Source organism: Pongo pygmaeus, chromosome 9 (assembly GCF_028885625.2).
Source record: "Pongo pygmaeus isolate AG05252 chromosome 9, NHGRI_mPonPyg2-v2.0_pri, whole genome shotgun sequence".
Taxonomy (NCBI): domain Eukaryota; kingdom Metazoa; phylum Chordata; class Mammalia; order Primates; family Hominidae; genus Pongo; species Pongo pygmaeus.
The window spans coordinates 34,731,727-34,755,304 of record NC_072382.2 but is presented as its reverse complement, the minus strand read 5'-3'; the positions used below and the strand labels follow the sequence as shown (position 1 = coordinate 34,755,304).

General features: G+C 38.4%; 1 protein-coding gene across 1 annotated transcript; it reads left to right on the top strand.

Annotated features, from left to right (window-relative positions):
• The first annotated feature begins 4,214 nt into the window (after nt 1-4,214).
• EIF3M (eukaryotic translation initiation factor 3 subunit M) lies at nt 4,215-23,481 on the top strand. The gene is made up of 11 exons (XM_054441616.2): nt 4,215-4,426; nt 7,513-7,645; nt 9,090-9,228; nt 9,851-9,974; nt 10,389-10,483; nt 14,701-14,784; nt 15,748-15,847; nt 16,798-16,879; nt 21,707-21,850; nt 22,771-22,831; nt 23,287-23,481. Exons 1-11 carry the CDS (start codon nt 4,385-4,387, stop codon nt 23,405-23,407), a joined length of 1,125 nt encoding a protein of 374 aa, XP_054297591.1. The 5' UTR covers nt 4,215-4,384; the 3' UTR covers nt 23,408-23,481.
• The last annotated feature ends 97 nt before the right edge of the window (nt 23,482-23,578 follow it).

Below are 23,578 nucleotides of genomic sequence, written 5' to 3'. Positions count from 1 at the left end.
TTAAAAAAAATCTTTTCCATGTGTTCCTAGAATGTTGTGATCACTCATTTTGATTCAAAATAAAATTTTTTCATTCAAAATTAAAATTTAAAGTAATTTTCAGAGGTTTGTCGCAAATCAATCTAGTGAGTTAACATTTAGAGTATCATTCACTAATACAACAAATACTTATTGCACCTTCTATCAGGCACGTTGATAAAAAAGGGATGGGATGCAATAATGAACACATCCCCACTTTTTCAGAGCTCATAGTTCATTAACTCAGTAAAAGTATGATGTGCTAATATACTATAAATGACACCTATTTAGAAAGAATTACCCTCTATACATAGTCTTAGTATTTAGGTCATCAACTACGCATACTATTTTTTTTTTCGAGACAATCTTGCTCTTGTCATCCATGCTGGAGTGCAGTGGCACGATCTCAGCTCACTGCAACCTCCCCCACCCAGGTTCAAGAGATTCTCCTGCCTCAGCCTCCCAAGTAGCTGGGATTACAGGTACCCATCATCAAGCGCGGCTAATTTTTGTATTCTTAGTAGAGATGGGGTTGCCCCATGTTGGCCAGGCTGGTCTTGATCAAAGTCCTGACCTCAGGTGATCTGCCTGCCTCAGCCTCCCAAAGTGCTGAGATTACAGGCATGAGCCACCGCGCCTGGCCACATATACTATTTTAGCATAAAAATATACTTTCATTTATCAGATGAATAATTGCATCATTCTGAGATGCTGATACAGACTTGAAAACAAATTTTAGATATTACTGTCATGCAAAGCGTTCTTGTAAAAAAAATATAGCTTTGTTCCAATAATACAATTTCAAGCGAATATATTAATATGGCTCTTGCAAATAGAATACTTAAAAACATAGTTAAATCCACATTTTCCAGAATTTTTAATCAGGAAGGAGATAACAAAGGGAACATAGACAAATTAAACAATAAAGAAAAACTGTACATATTTGGTTGTATTTTTCAGCTAAAAATTAAACTAACAGAATACTGCCTTGCAGATGATGGGACTTTGTTCAACATCCTGGTGATTCCTTTTCCTTTTTTTTTTTTTTTTTTTGATGGAGTCTCACTCTGTCGCCCAGGCTGGAGTGCAGTGGCATAATCTCGGCTCACTACAACCTCCACCTCCTGAGCTAAAGTGATTCTCCTGCCTCAGCCTACCAGGTCCCGGCTAATTTTTGTATTTTCAGCAGAGACAGGGTTTCACCATGTTGGCCAGACTGGCCTGGAACTCCTGGCCTCAAGTGATCCACCTGCCTTGGACTCCCAAAGTGCTGGGATTACAGGCATGAGCCACCGCACCAGCCAAGGTTTTAAAGAATTAAAGTTAGTTTTATTCAGAGGTCTTACTGAGGATTGCAATCCAGGAGAGTCTTCCAGAGAGTTTCAGTGTTTCCGCACACGGTTTGTGTACGTCAGTGGTGGCTGTGCCTGTGCTCAGAAGTTACATTAAATGTGCTCAGAAGTTACATTAGAGCGAAATCACACCATGGTTTGGGTGCCAGGGTCCATCTGGTTATAGATTATGGAGACATAATCATTATTGCTGTCAGACATGGGTGTGCATTATACCCATGCACATGAAGAGGCAGAGGCTAGGATCATTGAACTTATCTTTTCTAAAACTGCAGTGATTCAGGCAAGACAATGGGGACCTGTGCTCTATCCTGTTTATCTTTAGGTTATTCTTCCAGAGGGTTGCCCTCAGTCACTGAGTCAGGGGCTTTACGAAATTCTCTGGCAAACAGAATGAGCAAACATACCTTCTTAGGTTTGCTACTTTGTCTCACAAGATTCATCCTGACCTAGGTGAGGACAGGCATTTCCTAATCAAATGTTGCATTTCCCACTCAAATGTTGCATTTCCCAAGACTACTGGGGCCTGCCACACCCCCATCCTGTGTTTGTGTGTGTGTGTGTATGTGTGTGTGTGTATTTTGAATGAATGAAAGTTTAAAGTTTTAAATAACTGTCCATATCCTCTCACCACCCCTCTCAAGAATTTCCCTGGGTGTTCTTTTACTTCACAAAGGATCACAGAATGAAAAAAAAAAAAAAAAAAACAATAGTAAAAAAGAGACAAGTCTTTTAAATATTTCATGAAATGGTATTGTATTGTTGAGTTTGTATTCCTTGAACTTTGCAATAATAAGGGGAGGGGAGGAGCCCAGGGATTATTCCTTCAGAATCAACTGGTATTTCCGGACTATCCGCTCTGGGCTGGGCACTGAGGTGGGTGCAGAAATGCAGGGTGACTCAGGTTCCCTGCCTTCAGTTTCACTTTCCACATTGTTAAGGCTATTCCATGCAAGAATGTATCCTTTCAAATTTAGTCTAGCCAGATGTTTTGTGTCCTCTATCCCCTCAACCTTGTTTTTTTCCTTTGCTTGCCATTTATTTTATATTGAAGTACAATTGCGGTATCAATAAACTGCACGTTTTTAAACTGCACAATTTGAAAAATTTTATATATGTATACAATCATGACACAATCACAATCAAAATAATGAACACATCCATAACCCCCAAAAGCTTCCTCAAGCCCCTCTGTATCCATCTTTCCCTCCGCCTTATCCAATCCCTGCCCCCAGGCAACAGCAATCTATAATGCTGTCATTATAGTTTCTATTTTCTAGAGTTTTATATAAATGGAATCATACAGTATGATGATTAACTGAGCAAAATTATTTTGAATTATTTTGGGATTGTCAAATAAGAAAAAAATCAAGCTTTTATTTTAAGAGATGGAGTCTCACTCACTTTGTCACCCGGGCTGAAGAGACTGAAAAAAAAAAAAGATTCATCTGTGTTTTTGCATGTATCAATAATTCATCCTTTTTTGTTGCACAGCAGTATTCCATTAAGCAGATGTATAACAATTTCTTGATCCACTTCATTCATCTGTTGATGAACATTTGGGTTGTTTCCTTTTTTTTGGCTATTGAAAATAAAGTGTTAACTTTTTGGAAACTATCTCCTGAAAAAACAAAACATAAATTTACTATATAAGCCACTGATTCCACTCATAGGTACATACCTAAGAGAAATATACGTACACACAAAATCTTGTGCACTAACGTTCATGGAAACATTATTCATAATAGCCAAAAAATGGAGACAACCCAAGTGTCCACCAACTGATGAACAGATCAACACAATGTGGCATATCCATAACAAAGCAATATTATAAGCAACAAAAAGGAATATAGGAGTGATACATGGACGAACCTTGAAAACATTATGCTAAATGAAGTAAGTCTGACTTAGGCCACCGTGTATTTTGTGATTCCACTTACATGAAATGTCCAGAAAAGGCAAATTCATAGAGACAAAATGTAGTGTTTGCCAGGGGCTGGAGAGCGGTGGGGCCAGGGGGTCTGGGGAGTGATTGCTGATGGGTACACTTTCTTTTGCAGGTGATGAAAATGTTCTAAAATTAAATAATGGTGATGGTTGTGCAACTCTGAAAATACTTAAAACTACTGAATTGTATATTTTATTTATTTTATGAGACAGAGTCTCGCTCTGTCGCCCAGACTGGAGTGCAGTGGCATGATCTGGGCTCACTGCAACCTCCTTCTCCCAGGTTGAAGCGATTCTCCTGCCTCAGCCTCCCGACTAGCTGGGATTACAGGCGCGCGCCACTATGCCCCGGTAATTTTTGTAATTTTAGTAGAGACGGGTTTTGCCATGTTGCCCAGCCTGGTCTCCAACTCCTGACCCCAAGTGATCCGCCCGCCTCGGCCTCCCAAAGTGCTGGGATTACAGGCGTGAGAGCCACTGCGCCCAGCCAAAGCTGCTATTTTTTAAAAGCGGCAATGAACATTCTTGTACAAGTCTTCGTACGGACATACAGTTTGGGAAAATACTTAGTAGAAGAATAGCTGGGTCATATGCTGGGTGGATGCTGAACTTTTTCAGAAACTGCCGCTCCTCTGCAAAGTGACTGCACCATTTTATGTTCCCAACAGCAGTACAGGAGAGTTTCAGGTCCACACAAACCCATCCATACTTGGTAAGACCCAACAAGCTTAACATTTCAAGGGAAGGTGGACTTAGGGAGGCGCCAGCGGGAGGCAACATCAATGCAGATAGCTACAGGGGCCTGAAAACTGGAGGCCGCTACAAGCGTCGCTGGGTGGACGCCCAGTAAGTCCCACCCACTAGGCCAGCCCGAGCGCGTCCGCCACGCCCTGCTGCACTCCGCGGCGAGAGCGCGCGATAGGATTGGCTCTTAAGGCCCCGCCCCAACAGGTCGCCGCGCAGAGTGACCCGGAAGCACTTGCGCCGGCAGCGTCGCGCGACCCAGTTCCCTTTTCCGGTCGGCGTGGTCCTGCGAGTGGAGTGTCCGCTGTGCCAGGGCCTTCACCATGAGCGTCCCGGCCTTCATCGACATCAGTGAGGAAGATCAGGTGTGCTTCGGTCTACGGGTGCCGCCACGGTGGGGTGGGGGATGTCCTAGTAGCGCAAGGGACCGCTGCCGAGCCTGGGCCGGGCGGCCGGAGCTGACGCCCGCAGCTGTCCTACACGCGAGAATGGGGAGGCCGGTGGCTGGGGTGCGCGTTCCTGGCCTCGATTCGCACCAGCTCGCTGGCCGGCGGTCCCAGCGCGGGACCCGACGCCTCACCGCCAGCTCCCTGGTCGGCGTCGGGACTCATTTCTGACGACATAGTATTTTCTAGGAATGATGTCCGCTTCCGTCCGTCAAATGCAGCCACATTCGGGGTGGGAAGTGGCGAATCTGTAGTTAGTATAAGCAGGGTAGGGAAAAGTAATTTTGTGCTAAAGATCAAAATGCCGGGCCGGGCGCGGTGGCTCACGCCTTTAATCCCAGCACTTTGGGAGGCCGAGGCGGGCAGATCACGAGGTCAGGAGATCGAGACCATCCTGGCTAACACGGTGAAACGCCGTCTCTACTAAAAATGCAAAAAAATTACCCGGGCGCGGTGGCACGCGCCTGTAATCCCAGCTACTGCGGAGGCTGAGGCAAGAGAATCACTTGAACCCGGGAGGCGGAGTTTGCAGTACGCCAAGATCGCGCCGCTGCACTCCAGCCTGGGCGACAGAGCGAGAGTCCCTCTCAAAAAAAAAAAAAAAAAAAAAAAAGATCAAAATGCCCGTATTACTGTGCGATCACAGGCGAAGACGACCCGTATTTTACACTTGCTTTCTATTCCTACTTGTATGAGGGTGAGAGTTGTTCTGTACCCCGGAAGTATGGTATCAGTTTAGCTCTTAAATTCCGTGAGGCATTCACCTGATGGACCATCCTGATATTTTTAAATTTCTCGTTTGGCGTTTGCTCTTTGGTATACAGGGCTGATGGTTCTCATTTTCCCCACAACAAAAGTTTAACCTTATTTGGTGGGAGTTGAAAACGACATGGTATTCTTTAAGTTAATTTTGTATTACTGAAAATTCTTCTGTGAAGTCCTAACTTTGTCGTTTTTTTTCTGTTACTCCACTAACACGGAAGTAACTTCCAAATGATTGGGTATCATATAAACTTCGCATGGAAGTTTACTTGTCTAAGACAACTTACAGAATTGCGGGAGTGAGTTCCCCCTTTCTCCTCCCCCCGCCCCGTGGTAGGAATGCAGTTCCGATGCTCTGAAGAGCAAAATAAGAAGGGAAAAAGCAAAAGGCGGAGAAAAGGTCAAGGATGGGGAGGGGGTTAAGCACAGATAGGAAAATATGAAAGGCAGAAGAAGATACCTGATTAGAAATGGAAGCATGTTACCAACAGTTGGCTGTTAGGTTAACTGAGAAAGTGTTTGGATTTTTTTTTTTTTTTTTTAACATACAAAGTGAATGGAGGAAATTCTTATCATTGATCGTATCTTAAAGTGTCTTTTCTCAGGCTCTGCTTCTGTTCTTGTAACATCAGTATCGCTGTAGACAGTCGTTTCAGGGAAATATGAAATTGCTCAGGATTAGTTTAACTTTGATGAAATTCTCAGCTTGATTAGAGTTAAATGGAATTCTTAATCTTTTTTTGTTTTCCTTTGCTTGTGCTGCTTCCACAACCACTTGTGGCAGTGAGGATGACAGAAAGACAGCAAACGTGGTTGAATAGTTCTTAGAAAAAGTTTGCTGTGTATCTGTTTCCTCCATAGAGAAGCATGAAGCATGATTTCTGGTGGTATTTTTGTTTTCTCTGACATGGTGACAGCTTGTTTTCTTTTTTTAATTTTGCTTATAATACCAACTCTTCTATGAAATTACTGTGTTCTTGTTACCTGAAAGGATAGTACCGTCAGATGTGCAGGTTTAATACTTTCCTGAGGCAACTAAATATACTTGGGGGTTTAAAAATCTTGATGGCTTTTTTTTTTGGCTTGGTCTAGAAAATGTAATGCCTGTGCATTTACTAATGGTATCCTTTCATCTTCCTGTTGCACATCCTCATTTTATTATCTTTAAAACCAGGCTGGGCACGGTGGCTCACGCCTATAATCTTAGCACTTTGGGAGGCCGAGGCCCGTGGATCACCTGAGGTCAGGTGTTCGAGACCAGCCTGACCAACATGATGAAACCCTGCCTGTACTAAAAATACAAAATTAGCTGGGCATGGTGGCGCATGCCTGTAATCCCTGCTACTTGGGAGGCTGAGGCTGGAGAATTGTTTGAACCCCGAAGGCAGAGGTTGCAGTGAGCCGGGATCGCTCCATTGCACTCATGCTATTGCACTCCAGCCTGGGCAATAAGAGCGAAACTCCATCTCAAAAAAAAAAAAGAAAAAAACTGCCATTTGTTTGGCTGCCATAGATAAAGAGTCCCAGAAGAAAAATGGAATAAATATATATAATTCGGTAGTAGGGTAGGAAATGTCCAAGTGACTGAATGTGCTATTGTAGTTGTGTTTTTATAGGTCCGAAGATGCATGCTGACTCAGATATGCATTTTTAATTTTAAGAGATTAGTTACATAACAGATCCAGTTCGATGTAATTTTAAGGCAGCATTCACCGCATTGCCCTTTTGTGAACCAAAATGCTTATCTCCAATAGATTCTCAACTAATTAACAAATGATTACCTTTTTGCCAAGGTAATGTCTGTAACTTTTCTAGTAGCTGTGGTTATGTGTGTACTTGAGAGCAATACTATTGTTCATTTTTTTCAAAAAAGTGAAATCTGCCAAGTCAGACTGATTTCTTCTCCCCAGCAACCACACCCCCACCAAACCCTTTGGGTTATATTATCAAAAAGATTTTTGCTGTATGCTGGAAGTCCAGCAGGGTGCAGACTACATGAGAGAAATTCTAAAGGTGATCCATGGGGGCCGTAGCGTGTCTAAGGAGCCACTGGACCTCGTGGAGGAAAACCTGTGGCTCTTGTGGGATTGCCAAGATGGATGAGGTGAGGGAGGAGTCTTCAACATTATTTGAAATAGTTGTTGAATACAGTATTTGCATTTTAGTTTTTCAGAAAGAGGACAGAATTTGAGATTGTGCTTTGTCGTTCGTAGTCAGTTTTATAATAGAGCAATCCTCAACAGGCTGCTGAGCTTCGTGCTTATCTGAAATCTAAAGGAGCTGAGATTTCAGAAGAGAACTCGGAAGGTGGACTTCATATTGATTTAGCTCAAATTATTGAAGCCTGTGATGTGTGTCTGAAGGAGGATGATAAAGGTTTGTTTTTAATTTTTTTCTAATATTTCCTAATAAAATCTTTTAAATTTTTCTTGTGAATTATACAGTCGTCCCTCATTATCTGAGGCAAGGAGGATTTGGAACCCTCAGATACGAAGGCTGACTCTATTTGTATGTTTTGAATTTCAGACTTCAGGATGTTTAAATAGATGGGTAGTGGTTGTATGTATTTTGGGGGCACAGGTGATATTTTGATACATGTATGCAATGTGTAATGATCAAATCGGGGTAATTAGAATATCACACATCTTTTCTTTATGTTGGAAACATTCAACAGTTCTCTTCTAGCTCTTTCAACTATACAATACATTGTTTACCAGAGTCTAAGCACTGTTGTTTTCAATCTTACCTTCACACATGCTTTCAGTTTGTGTAATCTATTATGCCTATAAAGTAAACCTATTTTGAGAAAACCTCTATTTTATACACAGGTATATTTCTTAAGTGTTATTACACTAAATGCTGATAGTCTTAGAATAAAATGAAGAAAAAAATGAAGCTCTTTCCTGTTCATAAGTTTCAGATTAACATCAAGTGAGATACAATTTCAAGTAATCTAATAGCCATTTAATTATTAGGCCAGTTTCCTGTTTATTGAGATAGAATGGGAAATTTTCAGAATTGTGAGTTCAGAAATCTCTAGTTAAGATTTAGAGATCAAACTTGGATGCTGATTTCGGCAGCACATATACAAAAAAATTAGATTAAATTTGGGATATGATTTATATCTGTAATACTTAAAAATAACTAATTCAAGCAGAGAGCTGACAGCTTTAATTTCTGATTTCCTATATGTATACATAAAGTTTTCCTTAATTAAGAAAGTATCCTAGCCCCAAATCATACCAGTAACTTCCAAATGATTGAATATCATGACACTGAAAATTAAAACTTTATATACATGTAAATCAGTCTCTGTTTTACTAGTTAGAAACCACATCATAGGCCGGGCATAGTGGCTCATGCGTATAATCCCAGCACTTTGGGAGGCCGAGGCAGGTGGATCACATGATCAAGAGTTCAAGACCAGCCTGGCCAATATGGTGAAACCCCATCTCTACTAAAAATACAAAAATTAGCCGGGCGTGGTGGCAGGTGCCTGTAGTCCCAGCTACTTGGGAGGCTGAGATGGGAGAATCGCTTGAACCTGGGAGGCGGAGGTTGCAGTGAGCCGAGATCGCACCACTTCACCCCAGCCTGAGCAAGAGAGCAAGACTTCATCTGAAAAAAAAAAAAAAAAAGAAACCACATCTTAGATATCAATTTCCTTCCTCTTTAATAAAATATACAAGTTGCTTTCTGAATGCGAAAGTGTCTTATATTTGATGGTCTTCATTGTATTAAAACACTGGAAATGCATATTTAACTAGACGCATTGAGTATTGTAGTATCATTGTTGATTATGTTATCCATACTTGTGTAGATGTTGAAAGCGTGATGAACAGTGTGGTATCCCTACTCTTGATCCTGGAACCAGACAAGCAAGAAGCTTTGATTGAAAGTCTATGTGAAAAGCTGGTCAAATTTCGCGAAGGTGAACGCCCATCTCTGAGACTTCAGTTGTAAGTTAAGATCTGAAAGAAACTCAGTTTTTCAAGGTGCTTTTTTCATGTTACTAACTTTTAATGGTGCAGAGCAGGAATTGTGGAACTTGACTCTCAGCTGTGGCTCTTATTAGCTGTGACCTTGGGCAAGTGGCTTGACCTTTCTGTGCCCTAGTTTCCTCCTTTGTAATATGAAGTTGTTAACGGTACCTGCCACAGGTTTGTGGTGAGAGCTAACCTCAACTTAAAACTGGTTGCTGATTTCAAAATCATCATTCTTAGTAAACTATCGCAAGGACAAAAAACCAAACACCGCATATTCTCACTCATAGGTGGGAATTGAACAATGAGAACACATGGACACAGGAAGGGGAACATCACACTCTGGGGACTGTTGTGGGGAGGGGGGAGGGATAGCATTAGGAGATATACCTAATGCTAAATGACGAGTTAATGGGTGCAGCACACCAGCATGGCACATGTATACATATGTAACTAACCTGCATATTGTGCACATGTACCCTAAAACTTAAAGCATAATAATAATAAAATAAATAAATAAATAAATAAATTCAGAAATAGGAAAAAAAAAACTGGTTGCTGATTTCAAACATTGTTTATTTGTTTGTTAACCAACCAGGTTAAGCAACCTTTTCCATGGGATGGATAAGAATACTCCTGTAAGATACACAGTGTATTGCAGCCTTATTAAAGTGGCAGCATCTTGTGGGGCCATCCAGTACATCCCAACTGAGCTGGATCAAGTGAGTTACTGTGTGGAATAGTTGTTCTGCTTATAAGAAATGTACTTTTTTTTTTCTTTTGAGACAGAGTTTCGCTGTTGTTGCCCAGGCTGGAGTGCAATGGCGCAATCTCAGCTCACCGCAACCTCCGCCTCCAGGGTTCAAGCAATTCTCCTGCCTCTGCCTCCTGAGTAGCTGGGATTACAGGCATGCGCCACCACGCCCGGCTAATTTTGTATTTTTAGTAGAGACGGGGTTTCTCTATGTTGGTCAGGCTGGTCTCGAACTCCCGACTTCAGTTGATCCTCCCGCCTTGGCCTCCCAAAGTGCTGGGGATTACAGGCGTGAGCCACCATGCCTAGCCAGAAATATACTTTTATATGTTATACTTTTATATGTGTTACTCAGTTTTCTCCTTTTGTCAATCTCTTGTAGGTTAGAAAATGGATTTCTGACTGGAATCTCACCACTGAAAAAAAGCACACCCTTTTAAGACTACTTTATGAGGCACTTGTGGATTGTAAGAAGAGGTATTCAAAAGTAATGAACTAACATCACTTAACAGGCAGTATAAGTAGGTGGGGATGTTTTTTAAAGAGAAGTAGGGCCAGTAATTTTGCTTTACTCTGTTCTCCACAGAGTTGCTATAAATCTATTTCTATAAATTTGACCTACTAAGTTAAAGATAACTATAAAGATTAAAAGTAGTTTTCCTTCATCTTTGAACTTTTTAAAAAGTGAAATTTGGCTTTTTTTCTAAAAAAAGAAAGGATGTGGGGCCTTTCCAACATGGGCTTCAACCTACTGCTGTAGCATGAGCTTGGTGAATGTGGTGAAGCATCTCATCAATTTTGGATGGTGCAGTGGCAGAGACTACAACAAACTTTGTGTTAATGTAAATATTCCGTCTCTCCACCCATGTCCTTCCTCTTGCTTATCACACCCTAGACATAGCGAGCCTATGTCAGGTATAAAAGCACCATGCTCTTTGCCAGTCTGGACCAGGAGCTGGCACTGGTTCTTGTATAGCCCGTGTACTAAGAATGGTTTTAACATTTTTAAATGATTGAGAAAGAAAATCAAAGAAAGGGTAATATTTCATGATATGTGGACATTATATGAAATTCAGATTTCAGGGTCCATAACATTGGTATTACATCTATGCCTATTCATTTACAAGTTGTCTGTGCCTGCTTTTGCCAAGAGTTTAGTTACAACAGATACCATATAGCTTGCAAAACTTAAAATATTTACTCTCTGGCCCTTTACAGAAAGTTTGCCTACCCCTTGTCTAAGTAGTCTTACTACAGTCAGCTTCATTCCTCTGCTAGAAACACCCCTCTCATATTTCAGTTAGTGCCTCCCTTTTACAGCACCCTCTACTTGTATCCTAGCATTTAACACCCTTAGTTGAAAGTAAGGTTGTAGGCTAAGTGAAGGCAAGGAACCTCATCTGTTAACCATTGCATTCCCAAGAAGGTAGCACTTATTGGGCACTGAGTGGATAAATGCTACCTACAGTAGGGAACTGGAAAGGGATACTTGTTTAAACACAACATTTCTGACATTCTGCCGATCTAAATGTTGAGAGTTGGTTTTCTTCTTTAGAACACATAAAATACCTATTTTAATTAGTAAAATTCTGAGATTTTGCCTAGCAGTTAGGTAAAAATGCTTCAAGTTTATGGGTGCCCCCTTCATGACTTCATTTATATTGGTGGTTGATGCACATGGTGTTTGTTGTGCTTTTTTTTTATTTGAGATGGAGTCTCGCTCTGTCACCCAGGCTGGAGTGCAGTGGCGTGATCTCAGCTCACTGCGAGCTCCACCTCCCAGGTTCATGCCGTTCTCCTGCCTCAGCCTCCTGAGCAGCTGGGACCACAGTTGCTGCCACCATGCCCGGCTAATTTTTTGTATTTTTAGTAGAGAAGGAATTTCACTGTGTTAGCCAGGATGGTCTTGATCTCCTGACCCCGTGATCCGCCCGCCTCCGCCTCCCAAAGTGCTGGGATTACAGGCGTGAGCCACCGCACCAGGCCTGTTGTGCATTTTAAAGGGTGATACTGGTAACTGAGCCCTTACATGTCAGACACCATGCTGTGTGCTTCAAATGGATTAAAAAGATTTCTTTAGCTGAGAAGATTGAAGTATACTGTGGTTGCTAAAACTGGAAAATGACTTGCACCTGTGCCTACAGTGTGGCACAAGATAACTAATGAGTAAGATGTGGTTTTTTAAAAGTTTTTCTTTGAATTTTTATAGTTAAGTCATTGTACTTTTTAATTTTTATTTTTATTGAAAAGTTAAAAATCCTTAGTTTTTTATTCCTGGTACCACTACACTACCATAATTTACAGGGCAATATACCTGATGTAATGAAAAGAAAAAGACAAAGCTACAACAGATAAAAGACCTCAGGAATGTACATCTAATTGACACTGCACTGCATTAATCAATAGTGCACTTTTTGCAAACTGTAGCTATGACAGCCCTGAACAAGAAGGCTTTCCTGTTTAAGCTGCAGTAACTTTTCTGACTGTGGATCATCATCCTTCTGCGGCAGATTTGTACAGTTCCTCTAATGCATTTCGATGATTGCCTCAAAGTAACTTGCAGCTTTTCTGACTTCTTGCTTGCACTCCTGCCAAAAACTAGTCCTTTTCTGCTGTGTTTAGAACCTTGTGCTACCATATTTACCACCATAGAGACTGCCCAAGCTTTATCCACCAAAACTGCCCCCTTTCATGCATGGATTCATAATTTGATTGTCATTGTCCACTATAATATCCAAAATCATTATAGTTCCTGCCACCACCGTAATTACCACTCCCCAAATTACCTTCTTCATTGTAACCATCATATCCTCCACTGCTGCCACCATATCTACCACCACCATACCCGCCTTTACTATCAAAACCAGGACAACTGTGGTAGTTGCCACCATCACCTTCAAATCCATTATATCCAGCAACCCCTCCTCCATAACTACTTCTGCTGCCACCACCCCAGCACCATAGCCGCCTCTTCCACCAGAGTTTCTACCCATGGCCAAAACTACCATCTCCAGTTTCCTCCACAACCCATAAAGTTGCTAGATCCTCTCCACAACTGCATCTGTTGTTTAAAAAGGGCCCTTTTCACTTCACTAACGCCTGTTAATAGAGTGTTATTTCTGAACCACAATTTTATCATGATCATCAAAAGTTACACAAGCAAATCCTCTCTTTTTTCCACTCTGCCTGTCCTCCTGTAACTTCCGTGGTTTCAATCTTGTGATACTTTTCAAAGTAGTCTCTCAAATTATGTTCTTCTGTATCTTCTTCAACATCACCAACAAAAATTTTCTTCACTGTTGGATGGGCACTGGCCTTTACAGAACTCTCTCTAGAAACAGCTGTCTTTGGTTCCATTGCACGCCTCAGCCTTGTGTGGTCGAGCACACATTGCTGCATCCACCTCTTCAACACAAGAGTAAGTCACAAAACCAGAGTTTGTAGAACATTTTGTTTGGGGGTCTCTGATTACGACACAACCTGTGAGTGTGCTCCATTTCTTAAAATATTCTCTAAAACTACCATCTCTAGTTTCAAAGCTCAGACCACCAATAAACAATTTTTTTTAGCTGCTCTAGCTCCTTTGGATCATGGCCTCTTCCAGGTTGAGTTCAGTATTAATTTTTTACTTTTAGAGACGGGTCTGACCATGTTGCCCACACTGGAGTACAGTGGGTATGTGGCTGTTCACAGGTGCAATTGTAGTGCACTACAGCCTTGAATTCCTGGGCTCAAGCAAGCCTCCTGGGTAGGTGGGACTATTGGCATGCACCACTGTGCCTAGGCATTTATATCACTACATTTAAGATGTGGGTTACCACTTAGCCATGCCTACAGTGGTATTTCTGAATCTTAGTAAACCTTAGTTTTGAAAGAAGTTTTAGATAGCATTTACCATTTTAAAATAAATGATAACAGTTCCCGCTGATTTTTGCCCAGGCTAAATTCAGATGTGGGGAGTATTTTTAGAAAATGAAAAAAGGAAAAAAAAACCTCTTCCTCTTAGTTAGCAAAGCTTTCTATAAGCTGAAGATTCCACAGTTTGGAGGAAGTCATGAGGAGTAAAGATAAACATTTTCTAAAAGTCCAGTTTGAATGACTGCATTTATTTATTTTGCCTTATTTACTCCAGTGAAACTGATGTGTATAACTGTAAGAATAATTTAATTGGAAGGGTATCTTAAGTAGAGTTATTTAAATATTTGGTATTGTCTCAACCTCAGCCATACTGTCCTAACAGTTTCTGGGACACAAAACTTTTCCCGCCTAGGGCCTTTATACTTGGTCTTCCCTCTGCTTGGAAAGTCATCTTACCCCACCTTTCATGAACCCAGCTCTTTTCATGGCCAAGAAAAATGATATTTTACATCCTTTTGGTCTCAGTTTACATGTCATCTCTTCTGAGGGAGACTTTGCTTTCTCACTGTACATAAAGCGGCCTTTCCGTTTTCTGCCTTTGTTGCTTTGATTACATCACCATTTATTTCCTTTATAGCACTTATTAGTTACTTTTCCTTAGTTGTCCATCTTTCCTACTAAAAGGAAAGTTTCATGACTTTTCCCATAGACAGGGACTTTGTCTCTCTTAGTCACAGTTATAATGTCATCAGCACAGTACCTGCCTCTTAAAAATATTTTTAAATGAATGAATAGCAGTAATACTTTCAAGTTCCTAAAGCAATATTTCTTTTTAGTGATGCTGCTTCAAAAGTCATGGTGGAATTGCTCGGAAGTTACACAGAGGACAATGCTTCCCAGGCTCGAGTTGATGCCCACAGGTAATGTTAAACGTTACTCTAATGAGGGTTTGACAGCAATGTAGAGGTGAGCTACAGTATTAAATTATGTAACTGAAATCATGTTTGCAACCACCAGTGATCCCGAGCCATTTGATAGTGTGTATTTCCTGGCGATTCTAATGTAGATACTGAAATTCAAGGTTTGATATTGGAAAAACTGTGGATTGAATATGAAATAGGTGCATGGTGTTTACTGGGTGGGGGTATTGCTGGTATGGGGATGATGATCCCAACCCAAGAATTAGAACCTAATCTTGGGCCAATTGACCCTAATTTTAAGGTTATAGGTAGAAAGTTGATGGCTTGCCAAAAATTAACCCATTGCTAATGAGAATAAGGGCTTTTAACAGTCTTAGATCTAACTGGTAACAAGAATAGAATCAGTTTTCTAAATCTATGTAATAAGGATTATGAAACTTCTTTATATGGTCATTGCTCTTTGTGTGGACCGCTACATGATAGGAGTTGGTAAAAAGGGAAGTTGGTGGTAAAGGTCCTTGACTTTGAGGTCAGACTGCCTCCATTCACATTCTTACTCCACCTTTTAATGAGCACTTCTGAACTGCTTCGTAGTTGATAAAGGAGGCATAGTAATACTGTTTGTCTCCTAGGTTGTTGTGAGGAGTAAATGAGATGCAAGGCAAGTGAAGTACTTAGTGTCTTGGCATATGGTTCTGCTGCTGCTTGCTATTTGATTACCTTGGTGCTTTCTCTCCAGCTATGTTTTTATCTACAATTAATATATTTCATTTTGTTAAAACAGATGAACCTGATAAATGTATTGGCCTGTCTTAACCCAATCCTGTAGCTTTTTTAATGTTGTATGTATGTTTTGGACTGTTAGATATTTTGCCGAATTAAGTATATTTTATGATCTGCAAAAACTCAGTGAAAAGCCAGGATTTCAAAACCCTGAGCTTACATTTTTGTTCTCTAATTAAGGTGTATTGTACGAGCATTGAAAGATCCAAATGCATTTCTGTTTGACCACCTTCTTACTTTAAAACCAGTCAAGTTTTTGGAAGGCGAGCTTATTCATGATGTAAGTAGTTTATCCTTTAATGTGAAAAATGTTCTCCTTTCCTAAATTTTACATAGTGAAGCAGGACTCTTTTTCTTTGCATTAATAAAAGTGACTAATGGCAAGATATGGAAAGATTAAGAACTATGTATTCTTTTTATATCAGGAACAGACATATTTAGGACCAGCTTTTCTTCATCCACTGAACACAGTCCTATTCTTCCTCCCTCCCTTTCTTAATTTCTTTTTTTTTTTTTTTTTTTTGAGACAGAGTCTCACTCTGTCACCAGGCTGGAGTGCAGTGGCACGATCTTGGCTCACTGCAACCTCCACCTCCCTGGTTTAAGCGATTCTCCTGCCTCAGCTTCCAGAAGTAGCTGGGATTACAGGTACATGCCATCACGCCCAGCTAATTTTTGTATTTTTAGTAGAGACAGAGTTTTGCCATGTTGGTGTGGTCTCCAACTCCTGACCGCAAGTGATCCGCCCACTTCGGCCTCCCAGAGTGCTGGGATTACAGGCGTGAGCCACTGCGGCCGGCTACCTCCCTTTCTTTCATCTTCTCACTTACTCACCATTATAGACTTAGATAATACAAGTTTCTTTTTTGTTACATATATATTGTTCCTAGCCCCACTTAGGAAGATAAGTCTGATATTTAAAAACACATGAACATTTTTGAAATGCAAGTATAAATATATTTTGGACTGTTGTGCATCTGGACTATGCCATTAGCCACCATCTTTCAGTGTGGATAATTTAGAGCTCAGTGTATTTACTGATTATTTCATTTTAAAAGTGAGCCATGTGAAAGCAGATGGTTTGGTAATTTGATGAAACAATGATATTTCTGCTTTGAACAAAATGTAGGAGTCAGTATCTTTAAAATAATATTTACAGTATCTTAGAATATCTTACAATAAATCTTAATTCTGTATTGATGGTATCTTTTTTGTCTCTTATCTGTATAGCTTTTAACCATTTTTGTGAGTGCTAAATTGGCATCATATGTCAAGTTTTATCAGAATAATAAAGACTTCATTGATTCACTTGGTAAGTTCTGGGGTTTATTCTTTGAGGCACAGAGGTGGGAACATGCTACACTAACAGTTATGTACTATGTGGTCCAGCAAGTATGGTTGTGGCCTTATTTGTAGATTATCCTAAAAGGAGTCATGTATGATAGAACAGCACAAAAATAGGTAGACAGTTTAAAATATTACTTAGAATGAATTGAGAATCAGAAACCAAGAAGGTGTAGGAGGTGGCATTTGTGATAGAAAGAGAATGAAACTGGGAGTATGAAAACAACTTGGGGTCCAGCGCAGTGGCTTATAGGTGTAATCCCAGCACTTTGGAGGCTGAGGCGGGCGGATCATGAGGTCAGGAGGTCGAGACCATCCTGGCTGACTAACATGGTGAAACCTGTCTCTACTAAAAATACAAAAAATTAGCCGGGCCTGGTAGCGGGTGCCCGTAGTCCCAGCTACTCGGGAGTCTGAGGCAGGAAAATAGCTTGAACCCGGGAGATGGAGGCAGAGGTTGCAGTGAGCCAAGACTACGCCACTGCACTCCAGCCTCGGCAACAGAGCAAGACTCCATCTCAAAAAAAAAAAAAAGAAAAGAAAACAACTTGGCATTTGTAATCCCAGCACTTTGGGAGGATGAGGTGGGTGGATCACTTGAGGTCAGGAGTTCAAGACCAGCCTGGCCAACATGGCAGAACCCCGTTTCTACTAAAAATACAAAAATTAGTGGGTATGGTGGCACATACCTGTAGTGGCAACTACTCAGGAGCCTCAGGTAAGAGAACCACTTGAACCCAGGAGGCAGAGGTTGCAGTGAGTTCAGATCGCACCGCTGCACTCCAGCCTGGATGACAGAGTGAGGATCTGTCTCAAAAAACAAAAAAAAAAAAAGAGAAAACGACTTGGACCCTTTTTGTCTCATTTAAGAGCTTGCTGAATTTTAGGCCCTTCCAGCTCTTCTGTACCATGATTCTTTGAGGTAAAGTTATATCAACAATCGGGTGCTTGGAGAAGATTGAAGAAATAGTTCCATTGGTACATTTATTTTTAAAATTTAGTGATGGAGGAGTGAGCAGAAAAGCAACTGAAAGAATTACCATTACTTTATTCATAATGGTAACTTTCAGAAATGTTTTAAGAGCTGATCAAATTTGATGATTAAAGGTACTTTATTAAGCTAAACATTATTCTTAAAATTTTCTTTGTAGAAGACCTTACTCCTTAGATAAATGGCGATTTGTATTTTTGGTCCCTTTTTTTAAGCCATAGCCACAGAATGGTAACAAATAGTTTTTCCCCCTCTACCATGCTATGTTATGCTTGGATACCCCGCCATTAACAAATTACAAAAGTATATAGTATTGCCAGTTAGATCTGAAAGATGGAATTAGAAATGGAAATGTAATTTTATGTGATAGTAAGACTTTTCTAACTACAGTTTGTTGAAAACAGCATAGTCTTTATTATTTTTATCTTTGAATTTTCTTGTCTAGCGTATCAGTTCAGTAAATGTTTGTCAAATTGAATCAAATCTTATTCATCCTTATTGAGCAAACCCTACATATGTTCAATATTTTAATTTCCTTCTGGAGCATGTTTTTAACATACTAAAATACAAAGAGAAAACTTAGAAAATCTGCAGTTGAACAGGTTTTAAATGTTGTAAACTACCAGTTTCTTTACACTGGAGTCAACTGTGAAACTAAGGTGCTTTGTTTTCCTACTAGGCAATAATCAAAACACATTAGAGATTGATTATATTTTCCATATTAAGACTGAATTTTTTTTGTTTTTGAGACTAGTCTTCCTGGTTCTTGAGAATACAGATGAATGTATGGTCTATTTTGATAGTCTTCAATTTGGTAATCATTAATGCTTGTCACCTGTAAATTGTGTGCCTCCATTGGAATTGGGGAAGATTGACTTATTCTGAACATAATAAGGCGTTTGAAATACACCAAGATAAAGTAGATGTAAGTGTGTTTGTGTAGAAAGCTTTGCCAGGTGCACTAGACCCAGAAAACCACATTCTGTCCCAGTTAATTTGTTTTGTGGCATGAAGCTATGTGATGGAATGTTAATGTCAGCAACCTCTTTATTTACGCACCAAGGAAAAAGGAGTAGTAATTAACACTTTGACACTCCCCCATTGATGTGTAATTGACTGTTTCAAAGGAGCACTGGTTCATAAGCTATTGCATGCATTAAAATTGGGTTTTCTATATTGCAGCATTTTAAGACAGGGGTCAGTGACAGTGCAGAAATTGCTCAATGATGCACATTTTTTTATTACTGCATTAAGGTTTTGACATATTAGTAATGAATAAATGTTTCCATAAAATTAGATTTTTTATAACTTTAAAATTGAAATATGACACAGTACACTGTGACTTCCTCTTTGATGGTAGTATTTTAGTTTTATGAAACAAAGCACAGCTTCCTACAAAGTCTTTAACTCATACTTCACTGCCTTAGTAGTTTGATTTTTCAGAACAAGAGTCCTAAGGGTTTTAAGTTTGGTTCTTTGTTACTTTAAACATCAATTTAAAGTGTTTTTAGATGCAAGTTTTCACATGTAAAATAGATAACGGTTTTATGGAATTCAGCCTAGAAATAATCTTCATTCCTCTGATAAGTTTTTTCATTTATGGTAAGATTGTAACTGCAGAAAAGATGAGCAGTAAAATAGATTTAATTTCAGGAGTATTTAAAATAATAGAAATTTCAGAAGTTTCTATCACTTTATATTGAAAGAGAGTTGTCTGTCTACGCCAATAGAACTGAGAATGTTAAGGACTTTTTGAAAAAAATCTTTAATACTTATTCATTGATAGGAAAAAATTAGTAACATTGCTAATTTATTGTGCCAGCTAGAATTCAAATTCCTTCATTTGCCTTACGTTTCTTGAACATCTGTGCAAATCAGTATTCTATTAGAAATTTGTTTATATGCTTTTCAGAAAACATCTTTATATTAATGTGTATATTTTTTATTTTAATTGTATAATTAAACATTTATTACAGCTGAAAGCCTAGTGACAACTATCTAGATTCCACAAGTTGCAATCAGTTTGTCAGAACATTTTCCTTTATTAACACTGACAACTTAGGCCAACAGTAGCATTATCTTGTGTCAACTGAATTGCCCTAACATGTCCACATGTAATCTGGTGTTATCCAGTTGCTACCTTTTGCTTCAGAAAGTTAATCGGCATCTAATTTGCATTGTTAATTAGGGTTAATGTGCACTAATTGATTTCTTGATGCCTGTAGATTTCCATTAAACCCAGTTAGCAATACTTACTTGTGTACCTCATTCGAGTTACGGTGATCATGTTTTTGTTGAATCTGTGCCAAATAGGAAGCCTGTATCATAATTACAGCTAATTAACAGATGATCATGACCTATGTTAATGGGCTTCCCTAATTTTCCACTAATATATGAATGTTATAAATTTAAAATTTATTTATGGAGTGTTTAGGGAGAGAACTTTTTAAACAATACAGACTTGAAGCTCTGAATTTATTAGAGGGCACTTGATTGATCATTTGCCGATTTTACATAGTTCAAAAGTTCAGAGAAAAGGAACATGTAAATTTAGATTAGTTTTAGAGACTTAGTTTTATAATTAATAAGTTAGCATCAAAACAAGTATATATGATATTGTGTTAGAATTCTGCTCTTACTTAGGACTAGGTTATATATTTAGGATTCCTAATTTTTAAAATTTCTAGCCCTTTATTTTAGAAATGAACCTATTCTAGGCCTAGCACTGCTATTTTTTGACTATAAGTCACCATTTAATCTCTTTGCTCCTCAGAATATGTCTGTTCCTGATATAAAAAGAATACATAGTTCTTAATCTTTCCATATCTTGCCATTAGTCACTTTTATTAATGCAAAGAAAAAGAGTCCTGCTTCAGTATGTAAAATTTAGGAAAGGAGAACATTTTTCACATTAAAGGATAAACTACTTACATCATGAATAAGCTCGCCTTCCAAAAACTTGACTGGTTTTAAAGTAAGAAGGTGGTTTTGTTTTTAAAGTGAAAGGATCAGGACTGGGGAATTCCTTAAGTTTTCTTCTAGGCCTAACACGTTGTTATTTGAATAATTACAACAGCATGTTTCATTAGAAATTATAATGCAAAATTTGAATTATTTGTGCAGTTTTCTACTTTTGTCTTATAAAGAACAAGTATCACTGTTAATGGTATTCTTTAAGTATATCTAGTACTAACTGTATTGGCCTATAAATGTTAAATGACACACACACTTTGACAGTTTTGGTTTGTAAGTAGTTTTGATTTTTAAATAGTGACCTGAAGCAAAATTGAATGTTTTCATAACTGAAAATGTTTGTGAAAGTATTTTAAAACTTAATGTTTACCAGTAATAGTAACACAGAAAAAACTAATAAGTAGATAAGAAATCCTCTGTGTTTAAATGAAGAGCTATTAGTGTGAAAAATAAGCTTAGGTAATTTAACTAAATAGAAATTGTTCTTATGAAACGTACTTTGTAGATTTTATCTCCTAAAATGTATAACTATTTAAAAATGTAAAATGTACAAAACTTTTAGGGTCTAAAAATAATCATTTTATGGCCCATTCTTAATTTTGAATCTATCACCTATGGTACTATAGAAAAATTGTTTTTAATACTCTATGGAGTCAGTTTATAGTTTGCAAATATAAGAAGCTTTGTCAAAATTGTTCTGTATAAGTGCTCAAACAATAATTTCCACAATTACAAAAGTAAAAATAATTTCCACAGCTTAACATGAGATGTAATTGTGCAGGTCTTTAATTAGTATGAACACTCATCAAGCTTCACTATTCTGTTATCTAGGCCTGTTACATGAACAGAATATGGCAAAAATGAGACTACTTACTTTTATGGGAATGGCAGTAGAAAATAAGGAAATTTCTTTTGACACAATGCAGCAAGAGCTTCAGATTGGAGCTGATGATGTTGAAGCATTTGTTATTGACGGTAAGGCAGATAGAACATTTTCATTTATTTCTAGAATTTCTCATCTACTACATGGATCATAGTAAGATTTTTATCTGGAAACTGAGCCTTACACAACAAAGATTTGTTTGTAGCAGATGTATATTTAGTAGTTTAGTGGATATATTTGTTGTAGGGTGAAAATTTAGTAGAAATATAAACTGCTATATTCTATCCCTTGAAATCACATAGAACAAATACATTTAGGCAATATACCACTGTGGTTAAGAGCACAGATTTTAGTATTAGATATGGATTTAAGACCAGGCCCTTCCTTTGTGAAACAGGAATGTAGGGATTCATTTGTGGTTGTAAGGATTAAATGAATTAATACAGGTAAAGCACAGTGCCTGGCACATAGTAAGTGATCTTTCAAGTGTTAACCATTACCAGTTTTTTTATGATTAGCCTAGAAATAAGAACTTCTTCCCCAACAATTAGATTATAAAGCAACTTAACTGCTCAGGAATTTTTTCTGAGCTTTTTAAATTTGAAAGTTGGGATTATGCAATTAAGATTAATAAAAGATACAGAACTACTGACCTTTTTTCCCCTAATGCTCTAAGTTTTCTATGAACAAGTAATAACTTAGTAGGAAGTTAGTTTATTCCCCTATATGAGATGGTAGGGGATAGAATTCTTAAAAAAAAAAAAATAATAAACAGCAAAAAACTGTAGGTAATATTTATTTCATATAGATTGTCCCAGCAGCCATAGGACAAATGCATGACCTTTCTTTTGGTTGCCTCATACTGTTTTGCTTATTAGATTTAAACAGTCAGTGTGTAATGTTGGAAAACAGTATAGTTTTATTATGGCTTACTTGGTGACAGTTTTCATACCTTAGCTATTTTTCTTGGAAATTTTCCATATAACATAGAATATAAAACATCTTTTTTCAGCGGTAAGAACTAAAATGGTCTACTGCAAAATTGATCAGACCCAGAGAAAAGTAGTTGTCAGGTAAGATATTTAATGCTTTGCAGCATTTTATAGAACGATTTAGTTTGTTCCGATTATTTCAGTTAAATGTTTAGAGAACCAAGGTGGTGTTATCAGTTGACTGTAGTTAAATAGTTGCTATTTATCATAATTTTATTAAAGTTCAGACTGAATGTGATTAGCTTATTTAATGAAAGAGTCCTATTTTCCAGCACATTTCATTTAATGGCTGAGCATTGGCTAGAATACTAATGACTTTTATGTCTGCTTTATACAGTTGTTCAGGAGAATTAGAAGGCTTAGGATCAATATGGTAAAGTTTTTTTTAAATAATTATGTAATTCTTAACTTCTCTTACAATTCTAAATTAGGTATATTTAATCTTGCTTTTAACTGGATTCAAATCTGTAGTATTGTAAAAGAATACCAGAGGCTAAAAGGTTGACTAACACTGTGTTTAATTTTTCAATTTTTAGTCATAGCACACATCGGACATTTGGAAAACAGCAGTGGCAACAACTGTATGACACACTTAATGCCTGGAAACAAAATCTGAACAAAGTGAAAAACAGCCTTTTGAGTCTTTCTGATACCTGAGTTTTTATGCTTATAATTTTTGTTCTTTGAAAAAAAAGCCCTAAATCATAGTAAAACATTATAAACTAAAAAAATTTGCCTAGTCTGGACAGTTATTGTCTCAAATTTATACTAAAATCACAAACTCCAGAGGATATGAAGTAATAAATTACAAAGGGTCACAATGTCTGT